The sequence below is a fragment of the Carassius auratus genome, chromosome 14 (genome assembly GCF_003368295.1).
Source record: "Carassius auratus strain Wakin chromosome 14, ASM336829v1, whole genome shotgun sequence".
Taxonomy (NCBI): domain Eukaryota; kingdom Metazoa; phylum Chordata; class Actinopteri; order Cypriniformes; family Cyprinidae; genus Carassius; species Carassius auratus.
In genome coordinates, this window is record NC_039256.1 from 29340962 (window position 1) to 29362951 (window position 21990).

A 21990-nucleotide genomic window follows, 5' to 3' on the forward strand; every position below is an offset into this window, starting at 1 on the left:
AAATTAACATAAAAATCCCTGTCTCAAAACCAATTGAGCTCTTGCCTTACGAAAACAAACCGTGGTTATATTAGACTAGTGACAATAAAGGGCTACTACTACTACTTCTACTATTATAATAAAAGCGTAGTAAACATGGGTTTTGGCTGTTTGTTTACCGCTTGTGTAACCATGTCTTACTACAAATACCATGATTAAACTATGACTAGTGTTGCAAAACCATGGCTAATTTCTGTCTACCCTGGTTTAATCAGCATGCTTTTTAAGTTTTATTCGTAGTTAAACCACGGTTAATTATCGTAAAGGCTATAATGCTCGAATAGGCTGCTTAAAGCTCTCTAATGCTGTCTAGGCAGTCAGCTCGCGAGGTTTTAAACGCAGCCCGCGTCTCCTCGCAGGAAGTGAAGGCGCGAGGAAGGAAGACGCTAAACATGGCACGAGAAAGAAGTCCAGCTTCATGGCTTCACCCTCAAACAAGTGTAACTCGCAGAATAACGTTACTCTTGCTTTTATGGCTACTCCACTTTTCTTCCGTATATTCCGATATAACGGACGGGAATGCGGAGCACTTAAAGCGGGAGCATTCGCTCATTAAGCCCTATCAGGGTGAGTAGCTTGCTAGTCGAGTGATTAGGGTTTGATGACGTCCTGTAGCCACACACTCACTAAAGTGTCTTAGGTTTCCGTTCACTACGTAAATTAGGATACCACTCGAGTTGTTTTGTAATGTCATGGCTCATGTTTTTCATCAGGAACACGTATATAAACAGGCTACTGTAGAGTCATAACAGTGACAACTCACTGTAAACAAAGCTAGTCAGCCTTTATTTGAACAGATGCATTTAAAGTGGAGGTTATAAAGGAATCCACCTTCACAGGGAGAGCATGCAGATGATCAGTTTACTATTTAATTAAGAGAGAGGGGAAAACATATATTGCATAGTCAAGACTTTGATGACTGTTTTGTATTGTCATATACTGGGGTCTGAAGAACTGAAAAAGAGCGAAAAATTGCATTATCGGGGACAAAAGTGACACTATCAGGGACACGTTTACTTCATAGGTTTGTGCTAAACCTGATGATCTTGTTCTCCAGCATTATGTGAGGAAGACCTAAAGAGGATCTTATGGAATAAAGTCACACAGCAGTATCATGGATACTAAATATTTTGTATTAGTTTTATATCGTTAAAAAAAAATCATCCTACTGCTTTCTGGTTTATTTCCAGGTGCACTGTTAAAAAAAATTACATTACATTAATTACATTTACTTTAAAAACTTAGTTTATTGTAATAATACTGACAGTGCTTCCAGTGAGCTTATATATTTTATAATTTCTATAAAATATATATTTTATTTGTAACTAAGTATAAATTACTACTAATACTACTACGCTATTATTTTATATTTTATTAAGTGATATAATGTTCATTATAAGTGTCCTGTTAATAAAAAAAGGCCAATACTTTTAGGTCATACACACAGAATAACACGCATGACACTAATATAATTCAATAAATATTAATTTAATTATATACATAAAGAAAAACCCCTAATGTACATTATTGATAACAAAAATAAACTATTTGAATAATAATAAAAAAAAAATGATATGTGATTTGTCTTTTTTCGTTCTAAATTATATTCCTACAAAAAATTAACAAAATTAATAAATTGGTTGCAATTAACTAATTAACTTTTTTTTTTTTTTGCTGTAACATTTTTAAAGTTTATTTTAGTAGTCTTCTTTTTTTTTTTTTTTACCGTGTTTTCATTAATTGTTTTTGAAGGCTTTTGAACCCCAGTGTATGTGATGAAACTCATTTTTATCTACTAATGTTTCTCACGACTTACAATAACGTGTATATAAGCTTCACTCCAAATTACCAAAACACTGTAAATTCATGCAGCAGAAATTCATTATTCATTATTTTTCGTATGTCAGGTGTTGGAACAAGTTCGTCAAGTCAGTGGGACTTTTCGGGAAGTACTTTAGTAACCAGCCAGTATGTGCGTCTGACTCCGGATGAGAGGAGCAAACAGGGCTCCATCTGGAACACAGTGGTGAGTAAAACTGACCTAAAACCTAAACCAAGTAGTTAATTTGAACATGGAAAAGTCATGTGACCAACTTTAACCCAGTGCAAAATCTGCATGGAGAAATGTTTCATAAAATTCCTGAAAATTGGTTATTGTGATGCACTCTATTAAATGCAAAATGAGGTTGAGTTATATTAATATTCCCTCTCTGCAGCCCTGCTATTTGAAGGATTGGGAGATGCATGTGCAGTTTAAAATTCATGGATCAGGAAAGAAGAATCTCCATGGAGATGGTTTTGCCATTTGGTACACGAAAGAGAGGCTACATCCTGGTAAGACTGAAGGTTTAGATCCCGTCGAAGTCTTTCATTAATTTCATGAATTTAAATGTAATGAGTTATAATGCTATATATATGTGTGTGAGTGTGTGTGGTCCACGTGATCCATCGGCAAGTCAGCTCTTTCTTCCCTGCAGTTGATTGTGTCATACTTTTATTTAGGCCCTGTCTTTGGAAACCAAGACCGTTTTGTAGGCCTGGCTATTTATGTGGATACCTTCCGTAATGATCTTCAAGGAATGGATGTAAGTGGGCCGTACTCACGGGTCCTTCTTTCTCTACAGGCACCGTGTTTGGCAGTAGTGCCAACTTCCTTGGGTTGGCCATGTTTATAGACACATACCCTAACGATGAGGCTCCGGATGTGAGTTGAGAGATGTAAAATATTTGTGTCTTTGTACCTTCATTTGAACGGAAGCTTTGCTTTATCATTATGGGTTCAACTCTAGATATCTGTTTCTAAAAAGCGCTAGTATTTATGGGAATACTGGATCTTTGGCATGTTTGTTCTGCTTCTGTTCATTGGATTGCTCTTCACACAGAAAAATGAGGATAGTTTGAATATGATTATTATTTGACAGGTGTTTGCATTCAGATCAAACAATCCTTCGAGTAGAGAAGAATGTATTTTATTCAAACTATCCCTTCACTTTTTTTATTTACTATATGTGTCCCTGGACCACAAAACCAAACTTAAATGTTAATTATTGAAATTTGACATTTATACATCATATGGAAGATGAATAATGATGATGATAATTGATGTATGGTTTATTAGGATCGGACAATATTTGTCCGAGATGCAACTATTTTTGAAAAATCTGGAATCTGAGGGCGCAAAAAAATCTAAATACTGAGAAAATCACCTTTAAAATTGTCCAAATGAATTCTTAGCAATGCATATTACTAATCAAAAATTGAGTTTTGATATATTTATGGTAGGACATTTACAAAATATCTTCAAGGAACATGATCTTTACTTAATATCCTAATGATTTTTGTCATAAAAGAAAAAACAATAATTTTGACCCATACAATGTTTTTTTTGGGATTGCTAAAGATATACCCAGCGACTTAAGAATGGTTTTGTGCTCCAGGTTCACATATGTTCTGAATTATCAACATATAGCAACTTCATTTATATATTTTTTTCAACAATTTTGCCAAGCACTACAAATAATCATTGCTTTCTTTGTTTTGCTTGCATTATGTGGTCCCTCTTTTTTCACCCTCATCATTCATCATTCACTTGTTGATGAAGCATTTCATTAAAATATATATAAATATATTTAAAGTGCATATTGTTATAGTTTTTAGTAGAATGCAGTGACATTTTACGAATTTAGATCATTGTGTTTTACATGATCTGGTTCAGGAACAGCTGGATAAGGGTAGAGTTTGCCATCCTTTAGTAATTTACATTGCTTTTTTGTGTCAGCAATTAGGCAAAAATCTATGTAATAAATCGAATTGATAATCTTTGGTCCTCCAGCGCTCATTTCCCTATATTTCTGCAATGGTGAATAACGGCTCCCTGCCGTACGACCACGGGAAAGACGGTCGCTCCACTGAATTGGGAGGCTGCTCTGTGGAAATCAGGAACAAAGATCATGACACATACCTGGCCATTAGATACTCCAAAGGCAGACTCACGGTAAGATACTGCAAACACAGTGATAAAGAGTCAGTAAGATTTTTTTTGTTTAAATCTCAAAGATACAGGAAAGTGTCTTAAATACAATAAGGAAAAAAAAAATATATATGTAACATTTTGGTAATATTTTACATTTGGACTGCACTATTTTTAACGTAAGTAGACTGATTTTATACAGAAATGTGTTTAACTAATGTATTTTAAAAATGTATCGCCTGAATGTTTATTTTTTTGTCTAGTATTAATCTTGAACATCTTATAGTTTTTTTATTGTATGATTGTTGTGATTTATTCTGTTTTGGCCATGAAGATAGTCTCGCTACTGAAATTGTGTTAAAAGAGAAGTGAATTCATTAATAAAAGCTTTACGATTAGGCTCCACTTAACTTAAAATAGTTTTTATGACCCAACAAAAATATTTCAAAAAGCTTAATATTTACTAATACATTAATAAAAAGTTGCACTGTTAGTATTATATAATGGACTTGAGCTAACACAAACTGCGTCAGTATTTGTATTAAATAGCATTAATAAATACTGTGACAAAAGTATTGCTAATAGTTAGTAATTGTAAATCAATGCATTTACTGAAGTGTTTATTATCAGTGCTAAAAACAGTTGAGTTGCTTAATATTTTTATGGAAACCGTAATACAGGTTTATCTTTGATGGATAAAAAAATAGTAACAAAAGAACAGCACTTTTGTCCCATTCTAAGTATCTTTACTGTCATTTTTGATCAATTGGATGCATCCTTACTGAAATAAAGTATTAATTTCTTAAAAACAACTGTATTATAAATTGTTTTATTTTATTGTTTCATTTTGGCACTGAAACCACCATGATGTGTTTGTCATGATAAGAGCCATTTAATACATGGAGTTAAATATATATATGTGAAAGTATATGACAGCTGTGTTGTGTTTCCACAGATTATGGTAGATGTGGAAGACAGGAACGATTGGAAAGAGTGCATTGATATCGGAGGTGTCCGCCTCCCTACAGGATACTATTTTGGGGCTTCTGCGGCCACAGGAGATCTTTCTGGTAAGTGTTACTTTTAAATCTCCCCTTGATGTCCAAAGTGATCTTGATGCCTTTCGCCAGACCTCACTGATTCAGTTTGCTCTGTGCAGACAATCACGACATCATCTCTATGAAGATGTACCAGCTGATGGTGGAGCACACTCCTGAGGAGGACAACCAGGACTGGACCAAGATCGAGCCGAGTGTCAGTCTCCTCAAGTCACCCAAAGGTAACACGGCTGTTATGTAGCTCTAGATGGAAGGAGATTTAATTCAAGATGTCCGGTTCACATCTTCTCCCCCAAAACAGATAATATCGATGATCCGACGGGGAATTTCCGGAGCACGCCCCTCACTGGCTGGAAGGTGTTTCTGCTTCTGCTGTGCGCTCTGCTGGGAATCGTGGTTTGCGCCGTTGTTGGTGCCGTGGTGTTTCAGAAGCGCCAAGAGAGGAACAAGAGGTTCTACTAAACCACAGGATTTCAAAGAACTCTGGAGATTGTAGGTGAAATAAAAAAAAAAAACATTAATGTGAATTTTGAACAGCTGTAAACATGTGGATATTATCGAACTGCTCCACTGGAAGGAAAAATGGTTCGAGTCTAAAGAGTGCGATTTGTGGCTTCAAAGAAATGTGTCTTTATGTTGGTCTTTATTTGGGTCTTCCGAGGTAAATTACAAATTTTTAAAGCAGTCTACAGTAGAAGATTTTAATTTTTGCGTGTGCCCTTTATATCCTCTTTTTTTTTCTTGTTTTAACCCTTTATCAGTGTTTCCTTTCCATCTACACATTGCTTCATTCTGCTCTGAAGTTCTGATTGTTTTTATAACCTGTGTGATTTACTTCTAAGAGGATTTTAATGGACTGCACAAGAAATCGGACTGATGAAAAGTGTCCTCTTTAATTGTTCAAATCAATGTAAATATTTTAGGTTGCTGCCCTATAGTCTCTTTGTTCTATGGCATAATGATTGAGTCTTGTTTTTTTAATCATAGGAATTTAGAAAATATTGAACCAAAAATACTTTTGTTTTATTAATGTTCAGCCTTATGTGAGTCAAGTTGTTTTTCTTGCATCTTTTTGTTAATTTAGCTTTTTTTGAGCCTCTAAGAAGTTATTGCAATGCACTGATTTACAGTTGTTTCTGAAAGAAGTTCACATTTAAATGGGCAGTGACTGTACAATGATGCTTTTGGTGAGAAAATAAAGCAGGTACAACAGTTAACTAGTCAAATATTTGTCCTTTTTTTCAGTTTTGAACAGCTTTTTTCTTATTTTGCCCTTAATTATTAGGACCCAATTAATGTAATGCCATATATATATATATATATATATACAGTATTGTTCAAAATAATAGCAGTACAATGTGACTAACCAGAATAATCAAGGTTTTTCGTATATTTTTTTATTGCTACGTGGCAAACAAGTTACCAGTAGGTTCAGTAGATTCTTCGAAAACAAATGAGACCCAGCATTCATGATATGCACGCCCTTAAGGCTGTGCAATTGGGCAATTAGTTGAATTAGTTGGAAGGGGTGTGTTCAAAAAAATAGCAGTGTGGCATTCAATCACTGAGGTCATCAATTTTGTGAAGAAACAGGTGTGAATCAGGTGGCCCCTATTTAAGGATGAAGCCAACACTTGTTGAACATGCATTTGAAAGCTGAGGAAAATGGGTCGTTCAAGACATTGTTCAGAAGAACAGCGTACTTTGATTAAAAAGTTGATTAGAGAGGGGAAAACCTATACAGAGGTGCAAAAAATGATAGGCTGTTCAGCTAAAATGATCTCCAATGCCTTAAAATGGAGAGCAAAACCAGAGAGACGTGGAAGAAAACGGAAGACAACCATCAAAATGGATAGAAGAATAACCAGAATGGCAAAGGCTCAGCCAATGATCACCTCCAGGATGATCAAAGACAGTCTGGAGTTACCTGTAAGTACTGTGACAGTTAGAAGACGTCTGTGTGAAGCTAATCTATTTTCAAGAATCCCCTGCAAAGTCCCTCTGTTAAAAAAAAGGCATGTGCAGAAGAGGTTACAATTTGCCAAAGAACACATCAACTGGCCTAAAGAGAAATGGAGGAACATTTTGTGGACTGGTGAGAGTAAAATTGTTCTTTTTGGGTCCAAGGGCCACAGGCAGTTTGTGAGACGACCCCCAAACTCTGAATTCAAGCCACAGTACACAGTGAAGACAGTGAAGCATGGAGGTGCAAGCATCATGATATGGGCATGTTTCTCCTACTATGGTGTTGGGCCTATTTATCGCATACCAGGGATCATGGATCAGTTTGCATATGTTAAAATACTTGAAGAGGTCATGTTGCCCTATGCTGAAGAGGACATGCCCTTGAAATGGTTGTTTCAACAAGACAATGACCCAAAACACACTAGTAAACGGGCAAAGTCTTGGTTCCAAACCAACAAAATTAATGTTATGGAGTGGCCAGCCCAATCTCCAGACCTTAATCCAATTGAGAACTTGTGGGGTGATATCAAAAATGCTGTTTCTGAAGCAAAACCAAGAAATGTGAATGAATTGTGGAATGTTGTTAAAGAATCATGGAGTGGAATAACAGCTGAGAGGTGCCACAAGTTGGTTGACTCCATGCCACACAGATGTCAAGCAGTTTTAAAAAACTGTGGTCATACAACTAAATATTAGTTTAGTGATTCACAGGATTGCTAAATCCCAGAAAAAAAAAATGTTTGTACAAAATAGTTTTGAGTTTGTACAGTCAAAGGTAGACACTGCTATTTTTTTGAACACACCCCTTTCAACTAATTGCCCAATTGCACAGCCTTAAGAGCGTGCATATCATGAATGCTGGGTCTTGTTTGTTTTCTGACAATCTACTGAACCTACTGGTAACTTGTTTGCCACGTAGCAATAAAAAATATACTAAAAACCTTGATTATTCTGGTTAGTCACATTGTACTGCTATTATTTTGAACAATACTGTATATATATATATATATATATATATTATTATTTATTTTAAGTCGTTTTAGACTCTCGTCCCAAAAAATGCTTTTGTTCACAGAAATATGAAACTTTAAACTTGTACCAAAGCAGTAATTACTAATTTGATAGTATCAGATTCCCCAGTTGGCAGCAACGAATTAAAGGTTATGGCAAATTTGAAAATTTACGAGCGCGAATCTTTCGTGATTCGTGATCCTGCTCCGAACTCCCGAAATGATTCAAATGATTTGCGATCCCCAAACTGACTCAAAAGATTCGCGACCCCGCTACAAAGTCCCGAACTGATTCAAATGATTCGTGATCCCGCTCCGAACTCCCGAACTGATTCAAATGATTTGCGATCCCCAAACTGACTCAAATGATTCGCGACCCCGCTACGAACTCCCGAACTGATTCAAATGATTCGTGATCCCGCTCCGAACTCCCGAACTGATTCAAATGATTTGCGATCCCCAAACTGACTCAAATGATTCGCGAACCCGCTACGAACTCCCGAACTGATTCGCGAACCCGCTACGAATTCCCGAACTGACTCAAATTTTTTGCGATCCCCAAACTGACTCAAATGATTCGCGAACCCGCTACGAACTCCCAAACTGACTCAAATGATTCGCGATCCCCATAACTGACTCAAATGATTCGCGATCCCGCTACGAACTCCCGAACTGATGATTCGCGAACCCGCTTTGAACTCCCGAACTGACTCAAATGATTCGCGATCCCGCTCCGAACTCCCGAACTGACTCAATCTGCCTAGGGCACCAACTCCCAGAGGTGGCACCATCCCGCTTGCTCCAAAAAAAACTTCCTCCATTGTCCCATCTGCGTTCGCGACCGCTTGCACCTCATGTTTGCGGCTGAATGTTCATAATTGATGGATGAATCCAATCCAGCGAAGAGAAAAGAAAACTAAAAGTAAAAAAAAAAAAAAAAACAGACATTAAGTTGGCTTGACGTTGGACGTTGGACGAGTCTCAAATTTAGGGACCGTCTCTAAAGTTACATGCGATATTGGTATACACTTTTCTAACGTCAGTAGCATTTGAGGAGAATGACTTATAGTCATAAAAACAACTGTAATTGTTCATGTAGGTGTCAGCTATAATGCACAATTGAATTAAATGTTTGATATTCTTTAAAATAATCTGTAAATCATATGTAAATTATGCTACTCTTTCACATGGGCTCAAATGCAAATTTGAAGCTGCACACCTTATACATTTTTAATATATATTAAAATAAAGTATAAATCATTTAGGTAAAAATGAGGCCCGTTTATCACCTTCAGGCACATTCCTGTGAAAGATTTATTTTTTTTCAGGCTCCCTTACGAAAATTACCCATGGTTTTGACAATAGCACCACAAATCATCGTTCTTGTAGCCATGGTAACTGCAAATTAAATATTCAAATATTCACTTCATCTTTCATTTTTGGACAGGTTTTTGCTATAGATGACACAGCCTTTATAATTTCTTCAACAAAAAACGTGCATATCACAACCCTTACAAAAATAAACCATAGTTTTATCGTAGTAAAACTGCTTAGTTTCCTTTTGCATGATTTCTGAATGCTCGAGATTATAAAATAAATTAGAATCATAATAAAGTTATAGACACAGGTAAATGTTGAGAGCTACAATTGTAATTTGTAAATAATACAATTTATTCATTGAGTTTTTTATTTGATTAAAGTTCTATTTTCACTCCTATAGTAGATGAGAGGATTTCACCATTTCATTTGATAAAACTATCGTCATTCATTCGTATCATATACACAGACTGACAGAAACGGCAATGTCTTTACGACAGCCTGTCAAAATAAAATCTCAGTATAACTTGAAGAAATTCAGACAGAAATATAGTACCAGAGTAGAGTAGAGTAGAGTACGCAGCGCTATATGTCAAGTAGGCTTAATAGCTAATAATAATATTTAATTTAAAAACACAGAAACTCTGTCTACAACAAACCAAAATAAAAGTTTGGTCTAACTCAAAGAAATTATGTAAGAAATTGCTAAGTAAAATATACTTAAAAGATATACTAAAACATTATTTTAAAGGAATATCACACAAGTTTTCATAGAAGTTTTAATTTAAGCTTGCCAAAACAATAACACCATATTTTTAAAAAACAATTTCTAAAAGTAAATTTGTATTTGTGCCTATAATGCTTATTTATTTATTATTATTGTCAGCTAATAAAACCTATGCTTCAGGGACTATATTCATATAACATCTAAGGTTAAATGTAGCTCTAGACTGGTTGAGTTAAATGTGATTAACACTAAACTGTACAAAATCAGTTGAGTCTCCCCAGCTGTAAATGTCATTGGCTGTTAAAGTCTTGTGTTTCTCTTAATAAATTGACATATTGATAACACTGAACCTTTAATAATGCTCTTAATTACATGTTGATTTATACTGTATGCATTAGTGAGTGTGGTGGTGCTTATGGGGTATGATCACTTATTCCTTATATGAACGGTTTCAAATGCAAGACATTGATTGCATGAGATTAAGTTTGTAAATAATAGCATCAGACTGTGATAACTGTGACTAAATTCAGTATATATACGTCTGCCATATGTTGCCACCCCTCAAAAATTCCTGCCCTCTTCTGGCCACCCCATCAATATTTTTTTAGATCCGCCCCTGATCACGCGTCAAGGTTTCACGAAGAATGTGAAGTTAATAATGATAATACCGAGGTATGTTCGGATGGCAGGAGCTTTTATGACGAAATAAATAATTTTGCAATAAGTTGCAAAAGATTCGATTCACTCGGTTGAAACTACAATGACCATGAGCCATCTGGGGAACGCGCTTTCCGCTTTGTGATTGGACGGTGGCCGGCGATGGGTTACGTGGCACTGGAATCGCTGCGCATGCGCAGTGCGCGTCCCACCGGTAGTGTCCAGATGGCGGCAGTCAGAATGCAGTTCACACTTTACTTGGTGTTTTTGTTAAACATTTACAACAGTTTTGTGTCATCGTTGTATTTCCATATCGGCGAGACTGAAAAGAAATGCTTCATAGAAGAAATACCGGACGAAACCATGATAATAGGCAAGTAGGACTTTGTAGTGCACGTTAATGCTTAGCCTAGTGCTAACTAACGTTAGCAGGTTTGTCGTTAGAGTTTATTCTTTGGCAACAAGCTTGATTTTCAACTAGTTCAACTAAACAAAATATTAGTTACAAATGAGCTTTTCTAGGTTTTACCGTAACTTAGACAACATAACATCTAAATACACACGTGTAGATGCATACTAGACCGAGAAAGCAACAGTGTTAACTGTTTTAAAACGTTGAATGAAGGTAACTCCACAGTGATCCATCATCCTGCTGCTCTCTGTCTAAATAAGATGAAGAGATGAATTATGAGACAAGAATCTGATGTTGAAATATCCTGAATGCAGTGACACAACACCAAGTGAATATGACATAACTTCTCACTTGATGATAATAACTTACTGTTTTTAGTCAGGTGTTTTTGTCAGTGGATTATTATGAAAACAGTGAAATTCTTTTTTCTTACAATATGTCAAACTTTTTTAATCAGGTAACTACCGGACGCAGCTCTATGATAAGCAGAGAGAAGAGTATTTGCCTGCGACTCAAGGACTGGGGATGTTTGTGGAAGTGAAGGATCCTGATGAGAAGGTCTGTTTGATTAAAGTCAGAGTTATTAAAGTCAAGCATGTTTTCTTTTCTCATTTGCTTATCTTTTTGGTTGGTTTCAGGTGATCCTGTCCCGCCAGTATGGATCTGAGGGCAGGTTTATCTTCACCTCACACACACCTGGAGAGCATCAGATCTGCTTGCACTCAAATTCCTCCAAATTTGCTCTGTTTGCTGGTGGGATGCTTGTGAGTTTATTCTGCTCTCCTCAAACTATATTTATTAATATTTTGTTAAGAAAAGTACAATATTGCAGAGTACACAATGCAAATATGATCCACACGAACTGACAAAATGTTGTGAGGAAATAAAAGTTAATCCATAAAACTTTTGGAATAATATATTTTTTTTTAAATAAGTTTATATTTCATTTTAGATTTATACATTTTTACATTAAATGTTAGCATATTAAATGCAAGGAGAGTGTCTACTTTAATGTTTGAAATAATTTTTGTGAAAACAAAATATGGGTTAAATAATGTTAAATTTTTATGCATTGAAACACATTTATTCAAAAAAAGAAAATGTGAATTATTTAATATTTTACATTTTAAATTATTAAAAACTTCTTGCTGATAAATGGGTAAAACCTAGTGGTTTTAAGGCGTCTGTCATAGATTGGTATTGATTTAAAATGATGATAAATTAGATTTTGGGGCTGCACTGTGATCCTTAAATACAGGCTTTTAATGTTTCTTGCTCTAAATATCCCTGACACTTTTTTGGTAAATTGTCTATTGTTGCATTGAATTACATTTTAGTATGTGTCTTCTGTTAATCATGGTAAGAATGTATGATAGCCATTATTTTTTGTTTAGAAAGAAAATATTGCACAGGTCAAACTATGTATAAATTTTTTTTTTTAATCTACATGAAACCTTTTTTTAATTAAGCACACACACAATTAGAAATGTCATTTTTTTTGTCTTTTATATGATGACCTATTTAGTCAGCTTTTGCTTTTGAATTTTTTATACAGCGAGTTCACTTGGACATCCAAGTTGGTGAGCATACAAACAACTACGCAGAAATCGCAGCCAAAGACAAGCTGACTGAGCTGCAGCTGAGGGTGCGACAGCTGATGGAGCAAGTGGATCAGATCCAGAAAGAGCAGAACTATCAGCGGGTCAGTGCTTCGTGGGTTTGAGGTTATACAGAACTAGTGATAGAACAAGGCATTTCTGTCACATGTGCACAAGAATGATCCTAATCTGACTTTTCTTGTCCTTCTAGTATCGTGAGGAGCGCTTCAGACAGACCAGCGAGAGCACCAATCAGAGAGTCCTGTGGTGGTCTATCGTCCAAACGCTGATCCTGGTGGCCATTGGGTTTTGGCAAATGAGACACCTGAAGAGCTTCTTTGAAGCCAAGAAATTAGTATAGAACTGTATTCCGATTTTTTTTAAGTTGTGATGATTGTCAGCACACACAGCATTTTGAAGACTGCCTGCTTCATGTGTGGTCAAGAGCAAGTCAACATGCTCTCAGCTCTGTAGTTCCCTACTTTAAATTGTTTTGCGCTGTTTGTATCAGTGCCACACCCCATGTAATGTGAACCTAGATTCTGTTCAGAAACGCATTACAATTTGGAGGTGATGTGCACTCAACAAAGCAGTTAACTGTATTCAAAACACAAATTGCATAGTGGTTGCCTTCTCATCTATTACAGCCCCTTGATAAAATATTTGTTTGAGAAAGCTGATGAAGTCATTAACTATTAACTGGGCTGCGAGTATGATGCTCTTCCTAATTGACCTTGGATTATTCGCTTAAACATTTACAAGACAAAACTAACCGAGTTTATCCTGGTGGCAGGTGTAAATGGATTCTGTTGTTTGGTTATGCAGTTAATAGTATGATATTTAAAGGTATGCTCAGAGTGAATGTTTCTCGGTGTTAAAATGTTTATTCTTTATACAACTGGATGATGATTTCTTTTCTAGACCCCTATTTTATTTTATGACACATTGAAATAGAGGATATCAAAAGGTTTATATTTTTCATGAATACCCATTAGCTATCAGCTATTACTATGACAGAGCTTTTCTGCTTGCTTTGAAAGCCGTCTAACCATCTTACACAGACATTATCATGTTTTTCACATCTTTTTCTATTGTAAACTCCTCAGGTTGATGTAGAGATTTCAGTGGTTCATTCACTCTTAAATTGATCTGCCTAGAATACACTGTCAAAACCGCAAACAATATTTGAGATTTGCTCGCTTTTTCAGATACTATAGCTGGTGTAATTTTTTTTTTCTTTAAAAAAATATTACTGGATGTTGTTTTGAGTGTTTTGTTACGCATTGATTACTGCACACTGAAATGCTTTGCCATCACATTTGTATGGTTTAACTTTTTTGTTTTTGGTCATTTTAGTTTGTGAACAGCCACTGGGAAATGGGTTTACTTTTTTTAAAAAGTAGGGACAGGGGAAGGAAAACTTGTTGGTGAGAAATCTACCCCATAAATGCACTCAGAAATAAAGTTTCCCACTCTCCTCAACATTGGCTCAGTTGTCTTCATAGTTTTTTGGGTGAAACAACTTCTACAAGTTAGTAATTTGAGGAATTAATTTACTTGAGGAGTGTTACACACCTTGACCATATTTGGCTAATGATATGAAACGGTCATACTACAGTCATCAAAAAAAGAATTTACATTTACGCTAAATTAACTAATGTAATTTGTTTTTTGCATAGATATATTTAATTATTTAAACTATTCCGAACTTTAAAAATTTAATTGGATGTTTGATATTTTACTTATTATCTTAGACTATCTACGTCCGATTCGTGATCGAATCTTTCTTTGGTTTGGATCTTTTCAGTGAACCTGTTGAACCGATTCACTCAGCCGATCTAAGCGGTCTGCAAAATAGTTTTATTTAAACCTGCAAAACGTATTTTGTTTCAGCTACAATACATTTATATTTTGTTTAGTGTAAATACATATTTCATATCTAGGTTCTAACTAAATTTTATGAGCTAAATGAAGATTGCAACAAACTGAACGCTGAACACGAATGACTAAAATAAACATATTAACCTGCGTAATAAACATAATAAACAATGTAATATTCTATTGAAATGTAAAGTCATGCGATAGCGTAAAATAGTCACTGAATCGTTTTAAATGAACTGTTCTAAAATAACGATTCTTGGAAAAGAGTTGAATTCCACATCACAATTGCTCGTCAGTTATATTTGTACTATTATTATTTTTTGTATTACTGCACCCGCTATCATTTGGTTGCCGTTTTAATACCGTTTGGTTACTGTATTAAAATATTTCTGATCATGTCTCTAAATGAATTGTAACGTTCAGGTCAGAAAATCATAGGAACTTTATTCCGTACGTTGTTTCCGGGGGAATATTTTAAAGACGGAGGTTACAGCTAGCCTGTGACTTTTTTATTTTATCATAGTTGTCTCGTACGTTTTTAAACGATTACCGGCAATGAGTCGCCTAATAAAAAAACTTAAACCATATAGTATTTCTGATGCTTGTAAAACACGTCAAAAGTAATTCAGACGAATGCGTTAACCCTCAATCATTAACGCGAGCTCGTGCTGTGCGCTTGTTTTTTTTTGTCGCACCGTCATGAGTGACGTGGAACCATAGCGTGGAACTGAACTCACTCAAATGTGCTAATCAAACACAACACGCATGAAATGGGTTTATGATTGTGCTTTACAGATAGTGTGATTGGCATCTTACCTGCTATGAAAGAAATCAATTAGGAAGGAAGAATGGGATTTTACGCTGCAAGTCATTTGTGATGTAAAGAGGCACACGAACTAGGAATTTGATTTTAACATGTAGACGACATGATCTCGAGCTCGAGGCGGTGTCAGTGAAATATTCGTGGAGATATTACGGTCTGCTCGCGTGGTAGAGATGATGTACTCTTCACGGAGGAAACCTGTGCTTTATTTCAGAGATGACAGAAGGTAAAAGGCATGCATATTAACGTGTGACCATTCTAATCTGTTTTTTGTTTCAATACAATCTTATTCTGAAAGATGCATTGTTGTAGTCATCTACAAATGTTGTTCTGTGGCTTGTAAAAGCTTCTGTGTAAGTGAACCCAGATCTTGGTAGTAGATGTTGTTTCATGTGTTTCATCATTTGAAGAAGTGAAAGTCAAAGGGTGCATCAACATGGAGAGGTTGAGTGAGTATATGTTGAGAAGTGTGAAGAGTTTTAATAACCCTGTAAAGCCTGACATATGCAATGATGGTCAGAATAAATCACAAACTTAAAATGCAATGCAAACTAATGGTGGTTAAGAGCTTAACTATTAGATGTTCCTTCAAATATGATACATCAGGCTTTTGAAACTCTTTTTTTCTTCTCTAGATAATCATGTAAACGCTTGTTCCATCAGTCCAGTAAATGCATCAATAACAACAGGCTTGTATGTAATTCTTTAAAAAAAAAATCATTAAAGATTTTGTAGCAAAAAGGCCATTTATTGGCTTAAAATGTATAAACTATCAGTCAGTTAACAGAAAGGGTGTACGAGATTGTGTACTACAGGTTTTCAAGCAAAGTTTTAATCATTTTAGTACTTTACAGGACTTTAGAAACTCATCTACATGATGCATTAGGCTTTATAGGGTTAATTCTGATTGAGAAAGATGCATGAGGATCAACAATACATTTGTCAACAAATGTAACTAATGCTTGCAGTTGCATATTTTAAGTAAGTTGCTTATGCTAATTCATTTTGATCAACTGTCTAACTAAAACTCTTAGTGTAACCTTTTTGTAATGTACTTCAAAGACCCTATGAATAATAACTGGGTTTTATTACTTTTACGCCATTTCTGTTCGCTTTTAAGTCATGTGCAGACATAAACATTTCAAATGATTGTAAAAATAATAAATAGCAATTGTAAAGATTATTTCTCTTCTTGAAAACTAACCAAAAAAGTATGGCTGACTCATCATGCACTCATTCGTTTTGTCCAATCACATGCTTTCCTAGAATGTTGCTTAAAAGTACAGTCACGTTAGTTAAATTTCATTGCATAAAGCGGCCTACTGTCAACTTTCTGTTGGACAGAATAATCAACATATAGCTGTTGTGAAATCTGCATGGGGAAGTCTTTTGTGCTCACATGAAATGACTGGATTTTGCACTTAAAAATAGTGATAAATGTGACTGCATCTCACTTCTGACTTTGAGCTCTAATTCCGGGACATACGTCAGTTTCACTCAAAAATGTTTTTTTTTTAAAGCCTTAAACAAGTGTTGGCCACTGATGTTTTGTATGCACGGACTGCTTTGCTCCATTTATTTAGTGCTTGAACATGGTTATATTTTGTGTTCATGTTTCCAGTTTTCTGTCGAGGAAATGCACCGTCTGGAAGCTCTTTGGGCTCTGCATGCTGTTTGTCTTGGGCTCTCTTCTTTGGGTGCAGCTGACTTGTTCAGGAGACATGAGCCAGACGGTTAGGCACGGTCACCTCCCTCACCAGCCCTGTCCCGTCGAGAGACAGTCCTCGTCTGCTGATGACCCTTCCTGGGGCCCTCACAAAATGGCCCTCATTGTGCCATTCAGAGAGCGCTTCGAAGAGCTGCTTATATTTGTCCCTTATATGCATGCATTTCTCAACAAAAAGAAAATACGACATCAAATATTTATTGTGAACCAACTGGATCACTTCCGGTGAGTAACTTTCATTGCTGGAATAGTCTAGCTATGTATGTATTTGGTCTTTTATTGAAAGCTGTATCCATTGCACAACCCTTTTCAGCTTCAATCGGGCCTCTCTTATTAACGTTGGGTTTATGGAAAGCGGTAATGACACAGACTACATTGCAATGCATGATGTAGACTTGTTGCCTCAAAATGAGGATCTGGACTATGGTTTCCCAAACGAGGGTCCCTTCCATGTGGCTTCGCCAGAGCTTCATCCCTTATATCATTACAAGACGTATGTTGGAGGAATCCTGCTGCTCACCAAGAAACATTATCAGCTGGTAAGAATCCTCAATAGTTGTGTGAGTATTGAATACTGCTTCAGAAGAGAATTGGTTCGCAAGTTACAGTCGCTTTTCATGTGTGTCTGAAGTGCAATGGGATGTCAAATCGCTTCTGGGGATGGGGAAGAGAAGACGACGAGTTTTTTAGGAGACTAAAAACAGCAGATCTTAAGGTACTTGAAGATGTTTGACAGTATCTTTAACTGTTTTTCTGTTCGCATAAATCGTTTTGTCTTTACCATTCAAATGCCTGCAGCTTTTTAGGCCAGCGGGGATTACTACAGGAACTAAAACATTTCGACACATCCATGATCCAGGCTGGAGGAAGAGAGATCAGAAGCGGATCGCTGCACAAAAACAGGTCCAAAAATCTGGATTTTAAAATATGTATTCCTCATATGAAATTGGGCATCATTGTGATTATGTATTAATCATGTGATTTCATATATTTTGATGCCATTTGGCAGTTAGACTAGTCTTAAGTTAGTCGTCTAGACTGGTCATAACTTTTTTAACTCAGTTTTGAAAAGGTAGATTGGTCTTATTTATTGGCAGCTGCTAATTGATCAAACTAGTTCTGGTGGCTGGTTTATGCATCTTGCCCTTGGTTGTTTCAGTAAGTTTGTATAGTAGTATTTTACTTAGAGTTGTTCCGATTCCGATACTAGTATCGGAAATATCTCCGATACCACAACAAATTCTGGCATCGGCATCGGCGAGTACATGAACCCATATACCGATCCGATACCATTTTCTTAAAAAAGACCTAGTTATGACCGCAAGCTTTGCCTAACCGCTGCACGGTTCTTCTTCGCTGCTCAAAATGCATTGAAAACACAGGAAGTTGTGCTGTGTTGCCACAAGCAACCCCTGTTTAGAGCAGCGAAGAAGAAATGAAAACGCGTTAGCAGCCCTTATCTATATATGACTGGATCACTCATCACATTCTAAACTGCCAAAAGACAGTGAAGCCGCTACTATATTATAGATCAGTGGTTAGCAGTATGTCTCTGTAGTACCGGTAGTTACAGACTCTCAAGTATATTCAGTACCGGCAGCTGTGTTCAGTCGCTTCCGTGTAAGTCAAAGCGCAGGGCTCCAGACAGTAGCCGAATATATACTAGTGTCTGTGAATATTAAACTGCAAAATACTATTTAAATATTACTCCCGCAAAATCTACATCTCTGTGGGTGACTGGCACAGATGCGCGAGAGCTCGCTGTTTTGTAGTCTCTGCTGTGTGTCATGAGGACACGAACGCATAAACCGTCACTTCATGAGAATTTACCGTTTCATTTGAGAATACTGTCATATCATAAACACAGACACTCAAAGATCTTCATGGCAGCCCATTAAAATAAATGTTTGGTTTACATGAGTAAATTGACAATATATAAAGCTACTGTTGTAGCCTACAGTAATAATAATACAGCTCTATAATAATAATAATTATGCCTAGATGGTTGCTTGTTTTTTACTTGTTTTTTACTTGTTAGAGATTATCTGATTAATAGATCTTTTTTTATATTCCTAGACTTATTTGTTGCAGTTTTTTTATACAGTTATATTGTAAAACTTAAATACCTTTTTTAGTTTGCGGTGTTAGATTTTTGGCTGCATTTGAAGTTCTTTTTTGCATAAGAAAATAAATAATACTGTCAAATTCATGTTAGATAATAAAAATACTGTAATAAATACAGTAGTTCACCATGTATTTGTTCATGTTTTATTGAGGGATCTGTCTGAAGCACACCATAAAAAAATTCTAGCAATTTACACAGGGCTAGTAGTATATACAGCTGTATATACAGATATACACCCAGGTATCGGATCAGTACTCGGTATCGGCCGATACCCTGAGCCCAGGTATCGGAATCGGTATCGGAACATCTCTAATTTTACTCTTCACTTCAAAACTATGTCTAAAAAAATGGTGATATTTTATGCATCTGAGTAGGAATGGGGAAGAGAGAGAGGCAAACATTTTGCATTTCAGGTCAGCATTTCCAGCTAATCAGCCAATATTGTCTTAAATAGCCTGCATTACACTTTATCTTTTATAGCATGAGATTTTGACCAAATATTTTCAGACTTGATTTTTGTAAAATGTTGCAAAAAAAAAAGCTTTTAAGAAAAAGTCAATTTTTGGACATACAAGGTAATAAAAATATTTAAAAAATACCTTAAGGTAACTACAAATGAGCATGCAAAGCAAATATCTTTCAAAGGAACTCCATGAGGAGCATGCACCAGACCCGTGCAATCTTCTCACCTTTTATTCCCCATGTACCTGTACATCTCTGCTCTCTCATGACACATTGTCCTCATGCTGACCCCTGTCCTAATGTTCAGATTTGTGTCTGTCTGTGTTTTCAGGAGCAGTTTAAGGTGGACCCAGAGGGCGGCCTGACTAACCTCCGCTACAAGGTGGAGTCCAGACAGGAAGTGACCATCAGCGGAGCTCCGTGTACTGTCATCAACACCTTTCTAGAGTGTGACGTCAGTCTGACCCCATGGTGCCAGCCGAGCTAACACACTTGAGCAGGACACATTCTCCTTCTGTGTACTGAAGGTTTCACAGATTCAGTCACACTTGAAAAATCACCCTGATCTGCTAACCCAAAGGACTTGAATATGTGTCTGAGGGAAAAGAACTTTCTCTAAGTTTTTATTTTTATAGGACAGTGTTGTGGGCTTCATCCATGATGAAGCGCTGCCTCATTTTTGAACTGAACTGTGGACCAGGTTCTGCGCTGAGTTTGCATCATCTGCATTTCAAATACGAGTATCCAAATGTCCGGTTTTTAAAGATGAGTTTTATAATATTTTAGTTGTAGCAGTGGTCTGTTTTGGACTGTTTCTCTTTGTGAAATTGTGAGTATTTTGCTCAGCCGTGTCTTGACAGAATTCTGTTTCTTTTCGCATGAATTCAAAATCATGTCTTGGAAAGGAAAATATATATATGAAAGGGTTTCGATGGTACTTGGATTGTATTTGCACATTGTTCAGTATTTGTATAAAAGCAAAGGTTTCCTAGTTTCAGTCTTTGTACTTTTCTCCCATGTTTCAGATGCATGGAATGTTGTTACGACTTACACTCACAGGATTGTATCTAGATCTTATCCAGGGCTGAGAACCAGAAGGGCGTAAGTGACATTTCACCAACTTTACACGAGGGCCAAAAGAATATATGAATATATATATATATATATATATATATATATATATATATATATATATATATATATATATATATATATATAAAAACATGGGTGCATCTGCTGACAATATGAACAAAACATTACATTAATGAGTTTCTTACATCAAATTAATTAACCCCTTAACTGTCATCCACGTTTAAAATTTTTTTTAATTCACTAGAAAGTGCACTATACAAACTTAAATTATTATAATTCATGAACGCTTTTGAATACAGACCTAAGGTTGGTCTGTTTTTAATGAAGATAATTAGCAGAGTATTACAGAAGTGAAATCATTTAATAAATTGAAAGTATTCAAAAATTATAAAGTTTACATTTACTGTAAAGATGCGTTGTACTATTTTTCTTATGTATAAAATTTTTGCAAGATATCTAAAGTGTATACTGTATACTTGCAATAATTCCACTTATACGTCAGTATAATAAGTATATTTTAATTTGGACAGCACAATTAAAGTGCATTAAGCACAAAATGTATAGCAGATTGATATGCTAAAAGTACAATTGCATGTTGTTTTTAGAAAGCACATAAATATGTAAATGTATTTGTAGCATAATTAGCATGTAATGTATTTCAAATGCATTTTAGTATGTTTATTTTTCACTAGGGACATACCAAAATAATGTAAGTTGCTGGTTTCTGCTAGATAGATAGCTACACCTCACTGACAGTGAATTCTGGATATTTCATTTTTTCCCTTATCATCTGGCTCTTTGTCACAAAATAAGATTAATATTACATCTTCAGCAGTAAAAACTGTTTCTTATCATGGTTCATTTGATATATATATATCTCCATTTTGCCCGAAATGTCACTTATGCCCTACTGTTTCTCACCCCTCATTATGAACTGTAGGCATAAAGTTTTATCCAAAAAACATCTTGCTGTGCAAATGTTAATAAAATTCGGACTCTACACACTTAAATGCCTGAAATGAAACTGTGAATCAGTTTTCTGTCCAAACTAAAGTGTTACAAACTGCTGCAGAGTTACACAGAACACGTTTGCCAAAAAATAAAGAGAATATGACTCCATGCCATTGC

The 21990-nt window shown here is 35.8% G+C and overlaps 3 protein-coding genes across 4 annotated transcripts; all 3 read left to right on the plus strand.

The window, feature by feature from the left end:
* The first annotated feature begins 382 nt into the window (after nt 1-382).
* LOC113114255 (vesicular integral-membrane protein VIP36-like) lies at nt 383-6284 on the plus strand. 2 transcript variants are annotated; one of them, XM_026281126.1, is made up of 8 exons: nt 383-606; nt 1947-2065; nt 2256-2373; nt 2664-2743; nt 3872-4033; nt 4965-5079; nt 5169-5288; nt 5369-5598. In XM_026281126.1, exons 1-8 carry the CDS (start codon nt 432-434, stop codon nt 5527-5529), a joined length of 1050 nt encoding a protein of 349 aa, XP_026136911.1. In that variant the 5' UTR covers nt 383-431; the 3' UTR covers nt 5530-5598. The 2 variants fall into 2 exon arrangements, with proteins under 2 accessions (XP_026136911.1, XP_026136910.1); XM_026281125.1 differs by lacking the exon at nt 2664-2743 and adding an exon at nt 2542-2624 and having other exon boundaries at nt 385-606; nt 5369-6284.
* Nucleotides 6285-10875: 4591 nt separating this feature from the next.
* On the plus strand, nt 10876-14235 carry LOC113114257 (transmembrane emp24 domain-containing protein 9-like). Its single transcript, XM_026281131.1, has 5 exons — nt 10876-11116; nt 11613-11713; nt 11794-11919; nt 12711-12857; nt 12965-14235. Exons 1-5 carry the CDS (start codon nt 10906-10908, stop codon nt 13112-13114), a joined length of 735 nt encoding a protein of 244 aa, XP_026136916.1. The 5' UTR covers nt 10876-10905; the 3' UTR covers nt 13115-14235.
* An 859-nt stretch (nt 14236-15094) lies between these two features.
* Nucleotides 15095-20761, plus strand: LOC113114258 (beta-1,4-galactosyltransferase 7-like). Its single transcript, XM_026281132.1, has 6 exons — nt 15095-15683; nt 17079-17408; nt 17497-17722; nt 17815-17898; nt 17982-18086; nt 20102-20761. Exons 1-6 carry the CDS (start codon nt 15631-15633, stop codon nt 20255-20257), a joined length of 954 nt encoding a protein of 317 aa, XP_026136917.1. The 5' UTR covers nt 15095-15630; the 3' UTR covers nt 20258-20761.
* Nucleotides 20762-21990: the final 1229 nt, after the last annotated feature.